General features: G+C 47.3%; 1 protein-coding gene across 1 annotated transcript; it reads left to right on the top strand.

The window, feature by feature from the left end:
* Positions 1–6,976: 6,976 nt before the first annotated feature.
* Positions 6,977–8,782, top strand: LOC144508093 (uncharacterized; the record flags this gene model as incomplete). Its single annotated transcript, XM_078236005.1, is given in 2 exon segments — positions 6,977–8,196; positions 8,198–8,782. Coding segments are annotated over 2 exon segments (1,704 nt in total), but the record flags the coding sequence as incomplete, so codon positions are not given.
* Positions 8,783–20,704: the final 11,922 nt, after the last annotated feature.

Raw genomic sequence — 20,704 nt, 5'->3', positions numbered from 1 at the left:
ATTCAGAGTCAAGTCTGCTTCCTCTGAGCTTAAGTTGAGACTCATCCACATGCCATTGCACTTTTGAGTGCAACCTCTTGTCTTGTGTCACCAGGGAGTTAGTTCTGTGCCTGAGTCAGCTTTTTATAAATTTTCTAGCTTGGCACATATAGGGCTGGACAATATCCTCATTTTGAAAATCTGTTCTAGCACTGGAGTTCTATTTTAAGACTTCCTTTAGTTGTAACAGAGACTTGGACAAATATTGCACATATTTTCCTGTACCGTTTTAAAATTCAGTCACCTGGAATCCAAGCTATCACACTGTTTAATACCTGTGGTGGGATAGATTTTGGAGACTGTAATTTATGATTAAGTTACCAGAGCTTTGAATACAAACAACAGATAAAAATAAAGAGGGAATTTTGAAATGGACCCTACACTTTATGGTTTAAGTACAGTGAATGGAGTGTACATAGACTTTAGGAAAGCCTTTGTAAAGGTGCAACCTGGAGATTATTTGGGAAAATTAAAGGGATATGGAGTTAGAGGGAAGAATACACTGGATTTAAAATCCATGAGAACTGATTAGTAGAAGGCCAATTTCTATGCTGCCCAGCTGGCAGGATGGTGCATGTTGGGAGTGAAGGGGCCTGGCGCCAAGCACAGGAAGGCCATCTGCCTCAGAAGAACAGGAGCTTAACTTAAATTGTTAATGCCATGTCCCAGTGACATGGTTGGGACACCCAATGCCATTTTAATCTGAAGCCTGACTAAATTCTGCACAGTCTTCAGTGACAGCTGGCAGTGGTAAAGATCCTGGCCGCAGCATGTGTCCACGTAAGTGACCTTAAACTTTGTGCAGGTTCCATGAAGGCCAAAGGAGCAAGAGAGAGATCCTCCAGGTCACGCATGGCTACCATGTACCCTTTCTCAATTGAAAATTGACTGTCCACCTCTGTTAAATCTCTATTTGCTTAACCATGGACTGTTTCTGTGGGCTCCCTGTGATGCCTGACCTCCTACCCCATTCCACCCAACTCCCCCCACCCAAAAAAAAAACAGTGTTGGGCCTGAGCTTTAAGGACATGGATGATTTATGATCCCCTTTGCATTTGCACTCATGATGTTCGTCCTTGGTTTAAATGAGCTTTTAGGAGTTGTAGAGAATTTTTCAGCTGGGTAGGTAAATGGGTGGTGGTATCATATAGGGTTAAGTTCTGGGCCATGTGTCCATGTGACGATTTGATTGTAGGCTGAGAGGGAGTGGTGTTGAAATTTGCAGATATAGAATTACAGAGTGGTTCCAGCACAGAAGGCCATTCGGCCTGTTGAACACTTGTCTGCTTTCTGCTACTCTGTCCAGCTAGTCCGATTCTCCCCTCAACCCTTTTCCCATAACCCTGAAATTTCTTCCCTTCATGTGTCTACCTAATTCACTTTTGAAAGCTTCAATTGAATCTGCCTTCTACTGCTCTTCCAGACAGTGCATTCCCACAAGACAAGTAATTGGAGCAGGAGTAGGTCATTCAGCTTAAACAACACTCAAGAAGCTTGACACCATCCGGGACACAGCAGCCTGCTTGATTGCTACCCCTTCCACAAACATTCACTCCTTCCACCACTGACAAATAGTGGCAGCCATGTTTACCATCTACAAGGTGCATTGCAGGAACTTACCAAGGCTCCTTAGGCAGCACCTTCCAAACCCACGACTGCTACCATCTAGGAGGACAAGAGCAGCAGATACCTGGGAACACCACTACTTGGAAGTTCCCCCCCCTAGTCACTCACCATCCTGACTTGGAAAAATATCATCGTTCCTTCACTGTCACTGGGTCAAAATCCTGGAACTCCCTCCCTAACAGCATGGTGGGTGTCTCTACACTTCAGGGACTGCAGCAGTTCAGGAAGGCAATTCACCACCACCTTCTCAAAAGCAATTAGGAATGCGAAATGTATGCCAGCCTAGTCAGTGATGCCCACATCCCGTAACTGAATTTAAAAAAAGCCCCTTGAGCCTGCTCCAGAATTTGATTAAATCATGGTTGGTCTGATTGTGGCCTCAACTTCACTTTCCTCTCTGCCCTCTATAACCCTTGACCCCCTAGCCAATCAAAATTCTATGTAACTGAGCCTCGAATATATTCAACAACCCAGCCTCCACTGCTGTCTGGGATAAAGGATTCCACAGAATAATGACCATCTGAGAGAAAAATATTATCCTCAATGTGACAAACAGATGGGAATGTTGCTTCTGCAGAAAAACCACACGCAAAAGCCCAGTCTGCAGGTACAACAGGTGATCAAGAAGGCAAATGGGATGTTGGCCTATATCGTGAGGGGGATAGAATATAAAAGCAGGGATGTCTTGATGCACCTGTACAGAGCATTGGTGAGGCCGCAGCTGGAATACTGTGTGCAGTATTGGTCCCCTTATATGAGGAAGGATATATTGGCATTGGAGGGAGTGCAGAGAAGGTTCACCAGGTTGATACCGGAGATGAGGGGTTTGGATTATGAGGAGAGGCTGAGGAGATTGGGTTTGTACTCGTTGGAGTTTAGAAGGATGAGGGGGGATCTTATGGAGACTTATAAGATAATGCGGGGGCTGGATAGGGTGGAGGCGGAGAGATTCTTTCCACTTAGTAAGGAAGTTAAAACTAGAGGACACAGCCTCAAAATAAAGGGGGGTCGGTTTAAGACAGAGTTGAGGAGGAACTTCTTCTCCCAGAGGGTGGTGAATCTCTGGAATTCTCTGCCCACTGAGGTGGTGGAGGCTACCTCGCTGAATATGTTTAAAGCGCGGATGGATGGATTCCTGATCGGTAAGGGAATTAAGGGTTATGGGGATCAGGCGGGTAAGTGGTACTGATCCACGTCAGATCAGCCATGATCTTATTGAATGGCGGGGCAGGCTCGAGGGGCTAGATGGCCTACTCCTGCTCCTATTTCTTATGTTCTTATGTTCTTATGACTGATCCATAGTGTGTGTGTATGTAATAAGATCAGATAAACAAAAAGATGTAGTTAACGGTTAACTGGTAGAACGAAAAAACAATCGCTGACAACTGCAGCTAGCACACACACAGAAGCTTGCACAAGAATAGATAATCAAATAAGGCATAAAACAAACACGAGTAAGGGGTAGAAGGATTAGAAGGGAGAGGAGTAAACAAGGGCCGAGCAAATAGACCTAGGATAGGCTTCTTCAAATGGCAATATAACCTAATCATGGAAGGGAGAGGCGTTGAGAGACTCAAAACTGCTGTATAAAAAGAGCTGAGTATGTTTGCTGGGTGTGCCTACTTATCGGACACCCGCTCTTGCAAGAACGTTTGAATAAAACCACTGCTTCAGAATTTGACTCGAGAAAAATTATTAAAAAGTGAGCTGCGTTTCTCACAATTGGGGGCTCGTCCGGGATCAAGTCATCTCCGGTGGGGTGGTCGCCGTCGACGACCGGGAAGACGCGTCCCGTTCCTTTAGAACGGTCTCGAGTCTCTCATCGGTGAGTACCCCTTCCGGCCGACTGACGACGATCCCAAGGAAAGTCATTCTGAACCAGTGAATAAGGGAAATACAGTTGATGTAGGCACAGCTGCGGTCAGGTAACTCCGTGCACGGACCAAGGTAAGAAAATTGACTTTTAAGTACTGCCTTGGTGACTGGTGTGGTTTACTGGTTGTGGGGATTGTGTAAACAAGACTGACACCATGGGAAATAGGGGGACTAGGAGTGAGTCCCCTGGGAAAAGGAAGAAAAATGGGGCCCCGGGAAACATCCCTCCAGAAAGTCCTTTGGGACGGATGTTGAGTGATTGGGAAAACAATGCAAGCACTAAAAACAAAGACCAGAAAACGATGATAAGATATTGTTGCTTTACGTGGACAAAGGAACCTATCCGAGCTCCGTCCGTTTTCCGGCCAAAATACGGATCGGACGAGGATTGGGTTTGTCAGATTTTAAATATCTATGTCAGCCAAAAACAACCATATAACCAAGAAGAATCTGAGTACGCCTCCTGTTGGAGACCCGATGGATACAGATTAGATTATGGGAAAGAGAGAATCCAGTTGGGGGAAACGCAGAGGCTGAACCAGCTGAAAATAAATTTCCTAATACAGACCCACATTGGAATAATAACAACGGGAATGATCGGAGGCGTATGAAAAACTTAAGGGACCTGATAGTGAAGGGCACTAGGGAGGCGGTCCCCAAGTCACAGGATCTAGCTAAAGCTTTTGAAGTTCACCAGGAAAAAGATGAGGCTCCCTCAGCCTTTTTACAAAAGTTACGAGACACCATGAGGAAATATTCAGGAATGAATCCTGACGACCCGATAGTGCAGGGACTTCTAAAAGTACACTTTGTCACCAAAGCATGGCCGGATATTCAAAAGAAAATTCAGAGGATAGAGGGGTGGAGTGAGAAACCGCTTGACGAGTTATTAAGAGAGGCACAGAAAGTGTTTGTAAGGAGAGAGGATGAAAAAGAGAAGCAGAGGCAAAAATGATGGTGGCTACTGTAGACGAAATAGTGAAGAAAAGGGTGGAACCGACCACCAAGGGCCAGAACAGAGAGTGGCAGCATGTAAATAATAGGGGAAGAGGAAGGGGACGACCTCGAAAGGGGTCCTATAGACAGGGACAAGGACAGGAATGGGGACCCCAACAAGCGGGATGTTATCACTGTGGGAGAATGGGACATTTTAAGCGGGAGTGTCCCGAACTAAGGAGAGAAGAGCGGGCAGTGCCGCTCATGCGTTTTGAAGAAGACTAGGGGGGGTCAGGGGTTCCTGCCCCCGGAAACTCACCGGGAACCCTTGATAAATTTAGAGGTGGGACCAGATATGGAAGATGCAGTTTTCTTAGTGGACATGGGGGCATCTAGATCGTCTTTAAATTTTATACCCCGGGGAGTACGATTTACACAATGGAAATTAACAGTGTCGGGAGTAGAGGGAGAAGGGTTTGCAGTGCCTGTGTTTGAGATGATGACAATTAGATACGATGGAGGAGAAGTCAGGGGACAATTATTGTACATTCCGGACATAGGGAGTAACCTACTGGGGAGAGACTTAATAATAATGTTGGGACTGGGAATTGGAGTACACGATCAAAGGGTAGTGATACAAATGGCTGTGCTAACGGAAGAACAAGAGAAAGAAATAGATCCTATCGTGTGGGCGCAAAAAGATATCCGAGGGGGAATTACAGATCCCTCCCCTTGAGATCAGTTTAAAGAAGGCAGGAGAGGTAGTCTGTGAAAGACAATATCCGATTTCTGCTGAAGGAAGGAGGGGGCTACAACCTGTGATTAAGGGACTAATCGAGGACGGTCTGTTAGAACCATGTATGTCCCCTCACAACACCCCCATCCTGCTGGTTAAAAAGCTAGAAGTACCTGTTAGTTATAGTAGACCATTTAACTGGTTGGGTGGAGGCGTATCCTCTAGCTACAGCAACAGCAGGCGGGGTGTCCAAGATAGTGCTTGAACACATAATTCCCCGATATGGAATGGTAGAGTGCATAGATTCAGACCAAGGAAGCCATTTCACCTCTAAAGTCTGACAAGGAATAATGAAAGGACTGGAAATCTCTTGGGAGTTTCACACCCCGTGGCGCCCTCCCTCCTCTGGGAGGGTCGAACGAATGAATCAGACCCTAAAAAGGCAGCTGTCCAAATTAGTGGTAGAAACGGTAGCACAGTGCTTCACAGCTCCAGGGTCCCGGGTTCGATTCCCGGCTCGGGTCACTGTCTGTGTGGAGTTTGCACATTCTCCTCGTGTCTGCGTGGGTTTCCTCCGGGTGCTCCGGTTTCCTCCCACAGTCCAAAGATGTGCGGGTTAGGTTGATTGGCCAGGTTAAAAATTGCCCCTTAGAGTCCTGAGATGCGTAGGTTAGAGGGATTAGCGGGTAAATATGTGAGGGTAGGGCCTGGGTGGGATTGTGGTCGGTGCAGACTCGATGGGCTGAATGGCCTCCTTCTGCACTGTCGGGTTTCTATGATTTCTATGAAACCAAATTGCCCTGGACTCGGTGTCTACCAATAGCCCTGCTAAGAGTCCGGACGGCACCACGAAAGGATCTGGGACTGTCCCCTTATGCAATGTTATTCGGACTGCCGCATATGGGAACGAAGGGGGATTTACCTGTCCTCGAGACTAAGGATCTGTTTTTAAAGAAGTATATACTGGGCCTGTCCTCCTCTTTATCCTTCCTCAGGAAACAGGGCCTATTGGCACAGACCCCACCTCTCGAATTTACAGTGCACAAAATCCAACCAGGAGATTGGGTCCTGGTAAAGTCGTGGAAGGAAACCAAACTACAACCGGGTTGGGAAGGACCATACTAAACTCTCCTGACCACCGAGACAGCAATCAGAACTGCCGAAGAGGGGTGGACGCATTACACAAGAATCAAGGGACCCGTGAAACCTCCAGACGACACAGGAGTATGGACGACCAAATCAACAGGGGAGCCATTGAAACTAAGACTGAAAAGACTTTGAGTAACGAACTTTTTGTAGCGACCCGAGCGCGGGAACACAGTTGTAATATTATGTACTAAGTCTCTCTCCCTCTCTCTCATTGTACGCTAAGGAACTAAGGCAAGATTAGAATGAAACAGGCAGGCTGGCTCGCACTACTAATCCCTCTGGTAACAGGCCTCCCAACATGGGAAAAGTGGGACCCAGATCCCAAAGATGGGACCATGTTCGAGGTTACGATCCCTAAGAGCCCGGACCCACAGGTGGTGGAAGTTGACCTATGTTTCCTAATACCATGTGGGGGTCTGACTAACCAAAGACGTTATCACGTGGGCTCCCTTCGATATTATGGGGATGGACTGAAGTCCCCTTCTTTTTCCCTGGGGGGGGCACCCCCTGGGGGCCCATCCAATCCGATCATATCCATCCACCAGAGCCCTATAAAACCAGGCCCAGACTGCCCGGATAAGGAATGCAACCCTCTATACCTGACGATAAAAAAAAACCGAGTGGACACAAACGAGCGGCGGAAAAACTACCCACGTACAGTTAGACAACAAAGTGTTCGGGGTACAAGTAAGAGAAGGGGAGAAAGAAAGTGATTTCAAGTGTTGTTTTCGAGTAAAGATAGATGAAAAGGGTACGCCATTTATCCACCTGGGGAAGGGGAAGCCAGATACATCAAAATGGTCACCATTTGCTCCTCCCAACGATCCTAGGATAGTAAAAGTAATAGATGTAAAGGACTTGAGACAGACCATTGAAATAGAGACCGGATACGGGGATACAAATGCCTGGGTAGAATGGATAAAATACATTGTAGAAAGTTTGAACAAAAGCAATTGCTCTGCGTCTGGTAGACCGATAACCCAAGTAGCACCCTTCCCGCTGGGGTGGGAGCGTGACCGGAAGGGCATGGAATGCATGTTAGCCCTGTATCAGGACAACACGGCCTGGGGCAATCGAACCTGCACATCTTTGTCACTAATGTTCCCTCCCCTAGAGATGAAGGATTTAAAGACTCCCCCTGCATTCTTCGCCACTACTGTGAATCACACCTCATGCGTGAGTCGACATGGGGCAAAGCTGACCAAAAATGTGGGAGAGCTGAAGTCATGCATAGAGACTGAGAACGTAACTGGAACAACCAGGGGAGGGAACTACTCATTATTGAATGTTCCCAGAGCGGATTTATGGTGGGACTGCGGAGGAAAAGTACTGAGATCGACCCTACCTCCCCAGTGGAAAGGGACCTGCGATATTGTCCAATTGGCTATACCATTTACCCTGGCATTTGAGAAAGAAAAGGTAATAAAAGGAGGAAGGAGTAAAAGGACAGCGATAGAGACCTCCTTCGATGACCGAGTATACTTAGATTCCATAGGGATACCGAGAGGAGTACCGGACGAATTTAAGGCCCGCAACCAGATTGCATCGGGCTTTGAATCAACTCTCTTCTGGTGGGTCACGATTAACAAAAATGTGGACTGGATAAACTATATCTATTACAACCAACAGAGATTTATTAACTATACTAGAGACCTGGTAAAAGGCATAGCTGAACAACTAGATGCCACCAGTAGAATGGCTTGGGAGAACAGAATGGCTTTAGATATGATTTTAGCCGAGAAAGGAGGCGTGTGCGTGATGTTGGGAGGAAGATGTTGCACTTTTATCCCAAATAACACAGCACCTGATGGATCAAACACTCGGGCACTACAGGGACTTGGCCGAAGAAATGGCCGAGAACTCAGGGGTAGACACGTCTCTTACGGGGTTTTTAGAGAACTGGTTGGGGAAATGGAAAGGCATGGTAGTCTCGGTTTTTACCTCCCTAATCACGGTTGCTGGATTACTAATAGCAATCGGGTGCTGCATTATCCCCTGTGTAAGGGGCCTGACTCAGCGACTGATTGAGACAGCCTTGACAAAACAGATGTCAATGAAAGGAAATCAGAAGGACAGTATGTACGTGTTAGACAGTGATAGGATAGATGATATTGACGAAACCACGGGAATGGAGAAAGCTTCTGAAATAATGCTCAAAGAACTCGAAGGAACATATGAGACCCCTCCCCAGTATGCAGAAGACAACAAATATCAACCAGGGAAAAAAAGGGGAACTGTGAAAAACAGATGGGAATGTTGCTTCTGCAGAAAAACCACAAGACTGACGCATAGTGTGTGTGTATGTAATAAGATCAGATAAACAGAAGATGTAGTTAACGGTTAACTGGTGGAACTAAAAAACAATCGCTGACAACTGCAGCTAGCACACACACAGAAGCTTGCACAAGAATAGATAATCAAATAAGGCATAAAACAAACACGAGTAAGGGGTAAAAGGATTAGAAGGGAGAGGAGTAAACAAGGGCCGAGCAAATAGACCTAGGATAGGCTTCTTCAAATGGCAATATAACCTAATCATGGAAGGGAGAGGCGTTGAGAGACTCAAAACTGCTGTGTAAAAAGAGCTGAGTATGTTTGCTGGGTGTGCCTCCTTATCGGACACCCGCTCTTGCAAGACCGTTTGAATAAAACCACTGCTTCAGAATTTGACTCGAGAAAAATTATTAAAGAGTGAGCTGCGTTTCTCACACTCAACAAATTATTAAATAGGAAGCCTTTGATTTCCAAACAGTGTCCCCTCGTTCTAAGTTCTCCCTCTCAGCATCAACCCTGTCAGGTCTCCTCAGTTATGCCTCAATCAGATCACCGCTCATTCTTCTGAATATAATGGTTATGGGCCCAACCTGCCAATCCTTTCCTCATAAGATAACTTCTTTATCCCAGGAATCAGCCAAGCATAAACACTTGTTATGTAAAAAAGATTTCCTATTGTTGCCTTTTGTTCTTTAGCCAATCAACTTAAATCTGCATCCTCTGCCAATCTGGTAGAAGGCTGAAGCAAGATACAAAGGGATATTGTTAAGATGAGAGAATGGCAAAAAGTGGCAGATAACATTGTGCTTTGGGAAAATAAACAGCAGGGATGATATTCTGAACAGAAGTAGGCTTAGCGCTGTGAAAGAAATAGAGGGAATACAGATTCAGAGAACTTTAAAGACAATGGCCGCGATTCTCCCCAAAAAGTTCTAAGTGCTAAATTGCAAGAAAGCTGGTGTAAATCAGGATTGTTTTTTCAGCGGGAGTTCAGACAAGAATCTCCCACACTCTGTGCAATGCAGAGGTCACAATTGTGAATCTCATTAAGTATCGGGGGGGGGGGCCATTCTCACCCAGGAGACTGAAACCAGCGGGCCTCTGCGCGTGTGCAGTGGCCCCGAACTGTCAGCCTCCCGTCTGCTGACCAGCTCGCTCGCTGGCCAGCCCAGGACCCCCACAGTGTTCCTCCCCTCCAGCACCCCCCCCCCCCCCCCCCCACCACCCCCCACGGCTGATCGCACCCCTCCGTCCATTTGCAGGCCAGCCCCGACCTCCCCCCATCCTGGAGCATCCCAATCTCCAACCCCCCCCCCCCGGCAGAACCCTCCCCCACCCGACAGACCCTCCCCTCAGCCAGCACCCCACCCCCCCCCCCACTGACTCACCCCTGCAGAACCCCCCCCCCCCCCAGCCCCTGCGGGCCACCCTCCCCAGCCCGCTCCGATCACTGGGCTCCAGCCCCGACTGATCCCCATGCAGAATGGCAGCGGGAACACCCCCCCCACCCCCACTGATCACCCTAGGCCACGCCACAGCTGGTCCCGCCCTCAAGGCCCTGCCCCTTGGCACTGCCTGATGCCCAGTGGACAGTGCCAAGGTGCCTCCCGGGCATGGGCACTTTGCCCCTTGGGCAGTTCCAGGGGGCACAAGCTGGCACTGCCAGGGTGCCTATGCCCAGGGGGCACCACCCTCCCTGCCGCCTGACCCCCTGGGGGGCCCTGATTGGCCCCCTTCAGTCCAGTGGGGTCAGGCCGCTAGTTCAAAGAACAAGAACTAAGAACAAAGAATAGTACAGCGCAGGAACAGGCTCTTCAGCCCTCCAAGCCTGCGCCGATCATGATGCCTACCTAAAATAAAACCGTATGTACTTACGAAGTCCGTATCCTTCCATTCCCATCCTATTCATGTATTTGTCTCGATGCCCCTTAAATGCCACTATCGTACCTGCTCCCACCACCTTCCCGGGCAGCACGTTCCAGACATTCACCACCCTCTGCGTAAAAAAGTTGCCTCACACAATTCCTCTAAACTTTACCGCACACCCCAATGCTATTATCTATATCTATAGTGTTAATTGCTATGAGATCTGTAAAACAGCAAAGCTGCACAGCTACATTATGATCTTCCTACGCAAGTCATGGAATCACATAGCAAACACAGACTACCATATTTCAACAATCTGCTTGTCACAGGCAACCATAACTTTCCTAAATATACTCTCAAGTGCTACTGTGCATCCAGGGTCCTCCACTCCCTCTCAAATTTCTCACTTCTTCTGCACTCCATTCAATACACATTCTCACTCTCTCCCAAGAGCAAACACGACACGCTGCTTAGAGGTTCCCCGAAAGAGGGGAGCGAGTTTGAATCCCGCTGGAATGAAATATTCCTGACGGGGTGGGAGATGCTAGCGGGCTCAGATAATTCAGTCCCGGGCCTGCTAATCACATTAAAAAGATATGTAAAATATACTAAAATGACTTATCTGGTGTTCCCACTAGTTTCTAGCGGTGGTTCTGACGGCGCCGGATATCTGGCGCTGGGAGATGCGCGGGCGGTAGGAACACATGCGCGAATCCTGCAAATCGGCCGCCATGTGATTCTCCCGGCCCAGTGGCTACTGTTCCTGATGGCCCTGCTGGGACAACAGAGCTGTCAACCAATCAGATTGGCCGGCATCTCTCTGAGGCAGGAGTTCCATTTGAGCGAGGAGTTGGTTGCCAGGCAATTAACGCTTCATGGAGCATTAAATAACTGAGGCACAGTCGGAATGCATTCCTACCCTGTCACCCATTAAATTATGCCCTTGTTGATGATTTGATGTTTATTTTTATTTTTTCATGGCATGTGAAGGCCAACATTTGTTGCCCACTCCTATTGCCTTTAAACTGGCTTGCTCAGAAATTTCAGAGGACAGCTAAGAGTCAGCATTGTCCTGGGTCTGGACTCATCTGTAAACCGCACCAAGTGAGGACATCAGATTTTTTTCCCTGAATGACATTAGTGAACTACGACAATGAATGATACTTCCATGGTCACCATTACTGAGTGTGTGTGCGTGTGTTACTGATCGTTCAGGGAGTCTAAGTTGTTTTGGCAACATGCACGTTTACACACATATTGTAATATGGAACTATGAATAGGCTGCAACTTTCTTTCCATCACTTGGCTGACCAGGAGTCTCTGCTTCTCTTACTGCCTACCACTGATGTGTGTTGAAAGGATTTGCAGGTTGATAATCACAGTATCATGTCTTCTGTTGGGCTTAGTGGAGGGAACTTAAGTATTGCTGAAAAAAGAGAAATGATGTCAAAATGTGCACCCTTCAGGACAGAATCACAAGAATACTAAATCTCAAAGGGAACAACAATTTATATTGCATGAGAAAAGAGGATGCTGCTTGGTTAATAGATAGTGTTGCCATGGGATCCTCTCTAGGCACAGTTCTTGCTGACATCTTCGTTGGTTTCCACGAGAAACATGTCTTCGATGGAATGACCCCTGACCTCCTGCCCCTTGCATATTTCCGATACATAGATGATGCATTTTCTATATCTAAAATTACATGCAAGAATTTCCTTATACACTTTATTGAGCTCTAACCTGCACTTAAATGCTGCAGTCAAACAAGCTCCCTTTCTTTGGTCTGCTAGTTGAGAAATCTGCCAGTGAATTCTGTACCACGATATATTTATTTATTAGTGTCACAAGTAGGCTTACATTAACACTGCAATGAAGTTAATGTGAAAATCCCCTCATTGCCACACTCCAGCGCCAGTGCAGGTACACTGAGGGAGAATTTAGCATGGCCAAAGCACCTAACCAGCACATCTTTCGGACTGCGGGAGAAAACCGGAGCACCCAGAGGAAACACATGCAGACACGGGGAGAACGTGCAGAATCCTCACAGCCAGTGACCCAAGCCAGGAATTGAACCCAGATCCCTGGCACTGTGAGACAGCAGTGCTAATCACTGTGCCACTTTTCTTCATGATACCTGCTCATTTGATTTATTGTTGCATGCATCCAATGTTAACTACACTCTTTATTGTCTCCATCCATCAATAAGGAACCAAAACTTGTAACTTGCCAGCACAAGTTAAGGCGAGCCGGCACTGTTTAAAGTTACCTCTGAAAGGGAAGGTGCACTGTGCCTGGGACAGGTGTTGGCAGTCACTGAGGAAGCAAATCTGATCAGGGGAACAGTGAAGGATGGCACAAAATAGGAGAGACTGGCCTTCATGATTTACAGATACTGTAACAGAGGCCTTGGTGGATTTATTTATTCGTGCCACAAGTAGGCTTACATTAACACTGCAATGAAGTTACTGTGAAAATCCCCCTAGTCGCCACACTCAAGCATCTGTTCAAGTACTCTGAGGGAAAATTTAACATGGCCAATGCACCTAACCAGCACGTCTTTTGGATTGTGGGAGGAAACCGGAGCACCCGGAGAAAACTCACGCACAGACGGAGAGAACGTGCAGACTGTGCACAGAAAATGACCCAAGCAGGGAATCAAACCCAGGTCCCTGGCGCTGTAGGTCCACCTTCACTGGTCAATATAGGCATTGGGATTTCTACAGTTCCATGCACTTTAAGAATTACCCTTATCAGCAACCTTGTAAGCAGACCATACCAAAATATGAGCAAGTAGCAAGAGTAGGCTATTCAGCCCCTCGAGCTTGTTCTGCCATTCAATGAGATCATGATTAATTTGATACTAATATCAAATCTGCATATCACCAACTCCTGATAACCTATCACTCCCTTGCTGACCAAGAATCTATCCACCTCTGCCTTAAAAATATACAAATACACTGCTTCCATCACCTTTTCAGGAAGAGAGTTCCAAATACTCACAACCCTCTATTTTTTGTCTCACTTCCGTTTTAAATGGGTGACCCCATATTTATAAACAGGTATCCCAGTTCTAGATACTCCCACGAGAGTAAACATCCTCTCCACATTCACCCTGTCAAGACCCCTCAGGATCTCGTATGTTTCAATCAAGTCGCCTCTTACTCTTCTAAACTCTACTGGATACAAGCCTAACCTGTCCAACCTTTCTTCATAGGAAACCCAACCACTCCAGGTATCAGTCCAGTAAACCTTGTCTGAACTGCTGCCAATGTATTTACATCTTTATTCTACGAAACTAAGATCAATCTACAACAGACATGTTGTCCTTTCCTTTAAAAGGGGCAGGCTACCTTTAAGAGCAGGAAGCCAGCTAGCACACACTCTAGCCTTGCACGCTTTTTTGTTTCCTGTTGTGTAGGCAGACAGCAGCAGTGTCGGTTGCTTGAACTATACAGCTCAACCATGTGAGTGAGGAGGCAGCATGAAGCTTGCCTCTTGCCTACTTCTACGGCAACAGACACTGGTAGGTTGAAAATCCTGACTTCTGTGTCCAGAAAATGGCACGGACCAATATCTTGCCCTGGAATCCCCAATCCTCCTCAATCCTGTGCCTCAGGGCTTCCCTACACTTGCTGCAATATCCCAGAAACTCCCCCCTCTTAGTGTTTATAATTGTCTAGGCCACACTCGAAGTGTCACCAGAGCCAAGCCATTAGGAGTGGCTTGGCTCTGGCAACACTTGGGAGTGTGGCCTAGACAATTGTAAACACTGAGAAGGGGGAGTTTCTGGGATGTTGCAGCAAGTGTAGGGAAGCCCTGAGGCACAGGATTGAGGAGGGTTGGGGAAAGGGCGAAGAAGCACAAGATGCCATGTTCTGATAGTATTGGTTTGTTCTCGAGGATCTGTTGGAAACCCCGAAGCTCCAACCTCAAAGGCCATTTACACTTTTACTGGGGTTTCCTCCGACCATTCACCAAAGATTGGAAGAACCTGGGGTAAAATTTGACGCAGATTGTTTAATTGACAATCGAGTTATTTATTTTCTTGGTGGGAAAGTAGAAGAGGATATCAAATTTCAATTATTGAATCCCGCCCTGATTGTCAGCTGGCCATATAAATGTCAGGTCATGGTATGCCTTCCCTTTGCAAGTAGAAAGTTTTTTAATAATAAAAAAGTAGTAAATTATATTTAAAATGTGAAGCGCTCGAAATAAAGATTCAAGAATTTAATCTCCAGTTTTCTAAGTGTCGTCCAAATGCCATCCTGTCACTTACACAGAAATTGTGGCCAGCTGTGCTCTCGAGTTCTGACAGTGGGAGGGCATCTCATGAGCGTGGGAAAGGAAAGAAGAAAGCCCAAGAACTTTGGTGTTGTTCACCCTGTGGGGGGAGGGGGGGGGTGGCGGGGAGAGATTTGTCAAAGTCCCTATTTACTGAGTCTTTACTCCTGAGAAAAATTTAAATATTTCACTGGTTCAGACCAATGATGGTCCTCTTGCCTGGCCAGGATCCTATCGAAGGCAAACAAAAAATTATTCAGTGGTTAACTTTCATCACATTTGTCCACCAATATATGTTGCTCTCTGGTGGCTGGAAGCCTAGTTTCCATGAGTGCTCAGCTGTTTTGTAACGCCCACTGTACAGCCCAATTTTGTGCTTGCATTAAAGTTCACCTAATCACTGTCGATACTATGATTCGGTTTATGTGCTATCTTGAAGGTTTAACACAGACTTGAGGTTGTGATTCACCATCTCCCCATGCCGGTTCTGGTGGAGGCATATAGCATGTACTTCTTCCTCATTTACATAATTGCAAGGTGCAGCCCACTGGCACATGCGCTGCAATTTGACTGCATGCACCACAGTGAGCGTAAGAGTGTGTGAGGCGAGCAGACGCTCAGTCCCTCTTTAAGAGAAGTTGCACTGGTGAATCGAAAACTACAAACAATTGAAATCGAAATACATGTGTCAAAGTCAAGGAAAATCAATCATCAGGACGAGAATAGGGTTCCAAGATTTTCGGATACTGCACGGATAGAGGCACTGATATTGGAGGTGTACTTGAATAGAGAGGAAATATTTCCTTAATTCCAGACTCTCAGAGGGGAATGAGAGCAGGTATCAAAGGATATCAATGCCTAAAGTTTGTTCCCTAGGTCTTGGCAACAATGTCTGAGGCCACTTAATGATTTTGGATCATGGAGGATCTTCATATTGTCTCTCATAGCTACCAAACCACTAGGTTCTCACACCCATCCCCACATCACGCATGTAACAGCATTCATTACCCATACCCCATATCACACATGTAACGGCACTCATTATTCATACCCCATCCCCACATCACACATGTAACAGCACTCATTACCCATATCCCATACCCACATCACGCATGTAACAGCACTCATTACCCATACCCCATATCACACATGCAACGGCACTCATTACCCATACCACATCCCCACATCATGCATGTAACAGCACTCATTATTCATACCCCATCCCCACATCACACATGTAACAGCACTCATTACCCATACCCCATATCACACATGTAACAGCACTCATTACCCATACCCCATACCCACATCACGCATGTAACAGCACTCATTACCCATACCCCATATCACACATGTAACTGCACTCATTACTCATACCCCATCCCCACATCATGCATGTAACAGCACTCATTACCCATACCCCATACCCACATCATGCATGTAACAGCACTCATTACCCATACCCCATACCCACATCATGCATGTAACAGCACTCATTACCCATACCCCATACCCACATCACGCATGTAACAGCACTCATTACCCATACCCCATACCCACATCATGCATGTAACAGCACTCATTACCCATACCCCATACCCACATCACGCATGTAAAGGCACTCATTATCCATACCCCATACCCACATCACGCATGTAACAGCACTCATTACCCATACCCACATCACGCATGTAACAGCACTCATTACCCATACCCCATACCCACATCACACATGTAACAGCTCTCATTACTCATGTCTACCATTCACATACTCCACCTCATCCACACTCACAGTTTTTAATTCTGGCTAGACCAGCATTTGTTGCCCATCCTTAATTGCCCTTGAGAGCTGTGGTGAGCTGCCTTCTTGATAAAAAAGTCCCTGTGGTGTAGCTACACCCACAGTGATGTTACAAAGGGTGAACAATCTTCAACAGTGTCAGCCTCACACCCACTTTTTGCTGCCTACAAATACCTCCAGCTATTCAGCAGTGGCAGGCACACCACCCAAACAAAATGTCACACAATCACTGCCTTTAAGCCCTCTCTATTGCGGGACCAGGTTGATATAACAGGAGAGAGAACTGGAGAAACAGAGGGGTTGGGGCTACAGCTCTATCCAATCAGTCCAATGGACGAGATGGTGATCTGGATCATGGGACCATCTGTAACAGAGTCCACGGCATTCTTCACAGCTGTGAGTATTGTGGATGCTGGTAATTTATTGCATTCTGCTCCTTCTCAGCTTCCTCCTCACCCTCAACCCGAGATCTGACAGGAAATGAAAGCTGCAGAGAGTGTGACATCTCCTGCTTTTCTCGCCATCGCCCTTCACTCAACCCAATACTTTCCTTCTGCTTTTATGCTCCGATGCCCGTGACTTGCTCCTGGCCAGCTGTAGCATAGTCAGGAGAGCGGAAGAGACAGAAATCCCACACCAGTAATAAGGAAGCATCATCACTTGATCTGATATTTGCAGCCAGCAGCTCAGATCCTGGCACTGTGCTTGGTTTAGAGAGTGATAACTGCACAAAATTGGTCACTGGGCACAAGTGGCTGCAGCCAGGTCAGCGGGAAAGGGTTACTCATGTGCCAGCTCCCTGGAGGATGAGCTTTTTTGCAGATGAGGACTTTGATGGGACAGTATATAGGAAGTTGCTAAAGAATGTGCAGACCCAGAAACCTGAAGCATCGGCGGGCACTCCAGATAGTCTACTGTCACTGTCAAAGGTCTGGCTCCAAAATGGCGCAGGGCTTTGTGCAGAGTTTGGAGCGCATCCCTTCTGTGAAAATGGAGGCCAACTCTATGAAAACAAGAGTGTTGAACTCAGGCAGACATTACTGAGTATCTCATTGCTGTAGAGAAGCTCAGGCTTAGATAATGTGATCCAAGCCTGGTGCCATGCAGGCCGGGCTGCTGCCATCATGGCTGTGAATACCAGTACTCAAAGCAACTTGTATCTGAGCAGAGTGCTGAGGCAGTGCCCCAGGGAAGTGGAAGTAGAGTCATAGAGGTTTACAGCATGGAACCAGGTCCTTTGGTCCAACTTGTCCATGTTGCCCTTTTTTTTAAACAAAAAAGCTAGTCTGAATTGCCCACGTTTGACCCATATCCCTCTATACCCATCTTACTCATGTAACTGTCTAAACACTTTTTAAATGACAAAATTGTACCCGCCTCTACTACTACCTCTGACAGCTTGTTCCAGACACTCACCACCCTCTGTGTGAAAAAATTGCCCCTCTGGACCCTTTTGTATCTCTCTCTTCTCACCTTAAACCTATGCCCTTGAGTCTTACACTTCCCTACTTTTGGGAAAAGATATTATTTATCTGATCTATGCCTGTCATTATTTTATAGACCTCTATAGCATCACCCCTAAGCCTCCTACACTCGAGAAAAAAAAGTCCCAGTCTATCCAGCCTCTCCTTATAACTCAAACCATCAAGTCCAGGTTGCATCCTAGTAAATCTTTTCTACACTCTTTCTAGTTTAATAGTATCCTTTCTATAATACGGTGACTAGAACTGTACACAGTATTCCAAGTGTGGCCTGACCAATGTCTTGTATAACTTCAACAAGACGTCCCAACTCCTGTATTCAATGTTCTGACCAATGAAACCAAGAATGCCGAATGCCTTCTTCACCTCCCTGTCCACCTGTGACTCCGCTTTCAAGGAGCTATGACCATGTACCCCTAGATCTCTTTGTTCTATAACTCTCCCCAGTGCCCTACCATTAACTGAGTAAGTCCTGCCCTGGTTTGATCGACCAAAATACATCACCTCACATTTATCTAAATTAAATTCCATCTGCCATTCGTCAGCCCACTGGCCCAATTGATCAAGATCCTGTATTCTGAAGGTAGGAATGTTTGAAGTTATCATTATGCACATGATCATATTTCAGTGGCTGTTGACATCAAGTCAACAACATGTCTGAATTCTGCACACCATGTGGCTGTTGGATATTTTGTAGTAAGAAGTCTCACAACACCAGGTTAAAGTCCAACAGGTTTATTTGGTATTTTGTAACCAGGTTTCTATCTCTCCATCTCTGAAGGCCAGGTACGTTGAGATTCCTCTAAGCTCTGATGCCTTCTTCTCTGCAGATGCCATTTGAGAGATTGCTGGAGGGCTAACTCTGGTTCTTTGCCTCTGAACACCGCTCGACAATCACCAGGCAAGACTGTTCTCTTCCTGTGGGGGAGCACTTCAGCAGTCACGGGCATTCAGCCTTGGATCTTCAGGTAAGCGTTCTCCAAGGCGGCCTTCACGACACACAACAGCGCAGAGTCACTGAGCAGAAACTGATAGCCAAGTTCCGCACACATGAGGACGGTCTAAACCGGGATGTTGGATTTATGTCACATTATCAGTAACCCCCACAGCTTGCCTCCTGGACTTGCACAATTTCACAAGCTGTACTGTCTGGAGACAATACACATCTCTTTAACCCGTGTTGAATGCTCCCTCCACCCACATTGTCTGTACATTTAAGACCTGGCTGGCTGTAGAGATTTGCATTCTAATCAGTATTCTGTAATTTGATTTATGTGTCTGTGCCCTGTTTGAGAACAGAGACCACTCTATCTGACGAAGGAGCATTGCTCCGAAAGCTTATGGTATTTGCTACCAAATAAAACTGTTGGACTTTAACCTGGTGTTGTGAGACTTCTTACTGTCTTTGCCTCTCTCCAGTGTTGTGTGTTATTTTCACCTGCAAGAAGGGAAAAGAAGAGACCGATGAGTGAGAGGAATGGAATACGTTTGCCTGATGGATGAAGAACATTTGTTAAAGATGTCGTTGAGAAACTGACGTGACACTGATAAGGATGAGTGTGAGTGGATGGATAGATGGGAATGCGAATAAGTGCACAAATAGTGAAAAAAAATCGAGAGTCCAAATATTTTGCAGTCAATGAAATACAGTTACATTTGTAATGTAGGAAACATGGCAGCTAATTTAACACAAGTTCCTCCAGACATACAGACAACAATATGATCGTGATTAGATCATCGGTTATTGAAACGTTGATTGATGGGCTGAGCCATCAGGGATAACTCCCTTGCTCTTCTTCAAAATATTGCCACAAGGTCTTTTACCTTGGCTTGAGAGGGCAGATAGGATCTCAGTTTCACATTTTATCTGAAGGATTGCACCTCTGATAGTGCTGTACTCTCCCAGCAGTGCACTGGAGTGCCAGCTTAGATTTATGTACTCAGTTCTCCAGGGTGGGACTTGAACCAACCCCCTCCCCCTTCCTCCCCACCCCTTCCCCCCTCCTCCCCACCCCCCTCCCCACCCCTGTCCCCCCTCCTCCCCACCCCCCTCCCCACCCCTGTCCCCCTTCTCCCTCCCCCCCTCCCCTCCACTGCCCTCCCCTCCCTCCCTCCCTCCTCTGCCCTCCACCCTCCCCATCCCCTCTCCCCTCCTCCCCACCACCCTCCCCAACTCCGTCCCCACCCCTTCCCCCTCCCCTCTCCAAACCCTTGCACTCCCCTCCCCACCACCCTCCCCGCTCCCCACCCCTTCTCTCTCCCCTCTCCAAACCCCTCCCTCCTCCCCCCCACCCCTTCCCCCTCACCCTGCCTCCCTCCTCCCCCATCCCTCCCCCCTCCCCCTCCTCCCCTTCTCCGCCTCCCTCCTCCCCCACACCCCTCCCCCCACCCCCTTGGGAGGAGGGGGGAGGGGGTGGGAGGGGGGAGAGGGAAGGGGTGAGAAGAGGAGTGGGGAGCGGGGAGGGTGGTGGGGAGGGGGGGGGGGTGGAGGGGAGTGGGGAGGGGGTGGGGAGAGGGAAGGGGTAGGGGGGTGAGGGGGGAGTGGGGAGGAGGTGGGAGGGGGGAGGCGGGAGGGGGTGGGGAGAGAAGAGGGGGTAGGGAGCGGGGAGGTGGGAAGGGTGGTGGGGAAGGTGGTGGGGA

This window comes from Mustelus asterias, chromosome 1 (genome assembly GCF_964213995.1).
Source record: "Mustelus asterias chromosome 1, sMusAst1.hap1.1, whole genome shotgun sequence".
Lineage (NCBI taxonomy): Eukaryota > Metazoa > Chordata > Chondrichthyes > Carcharhiniformes > Triakidae > Mustelus > Mustelus asterias.
The sequence above is the reverse complement of the archived record's forward strand: the minus strand, read 5'-3'. Positions and strand labels throughout refer to the sequence as shown.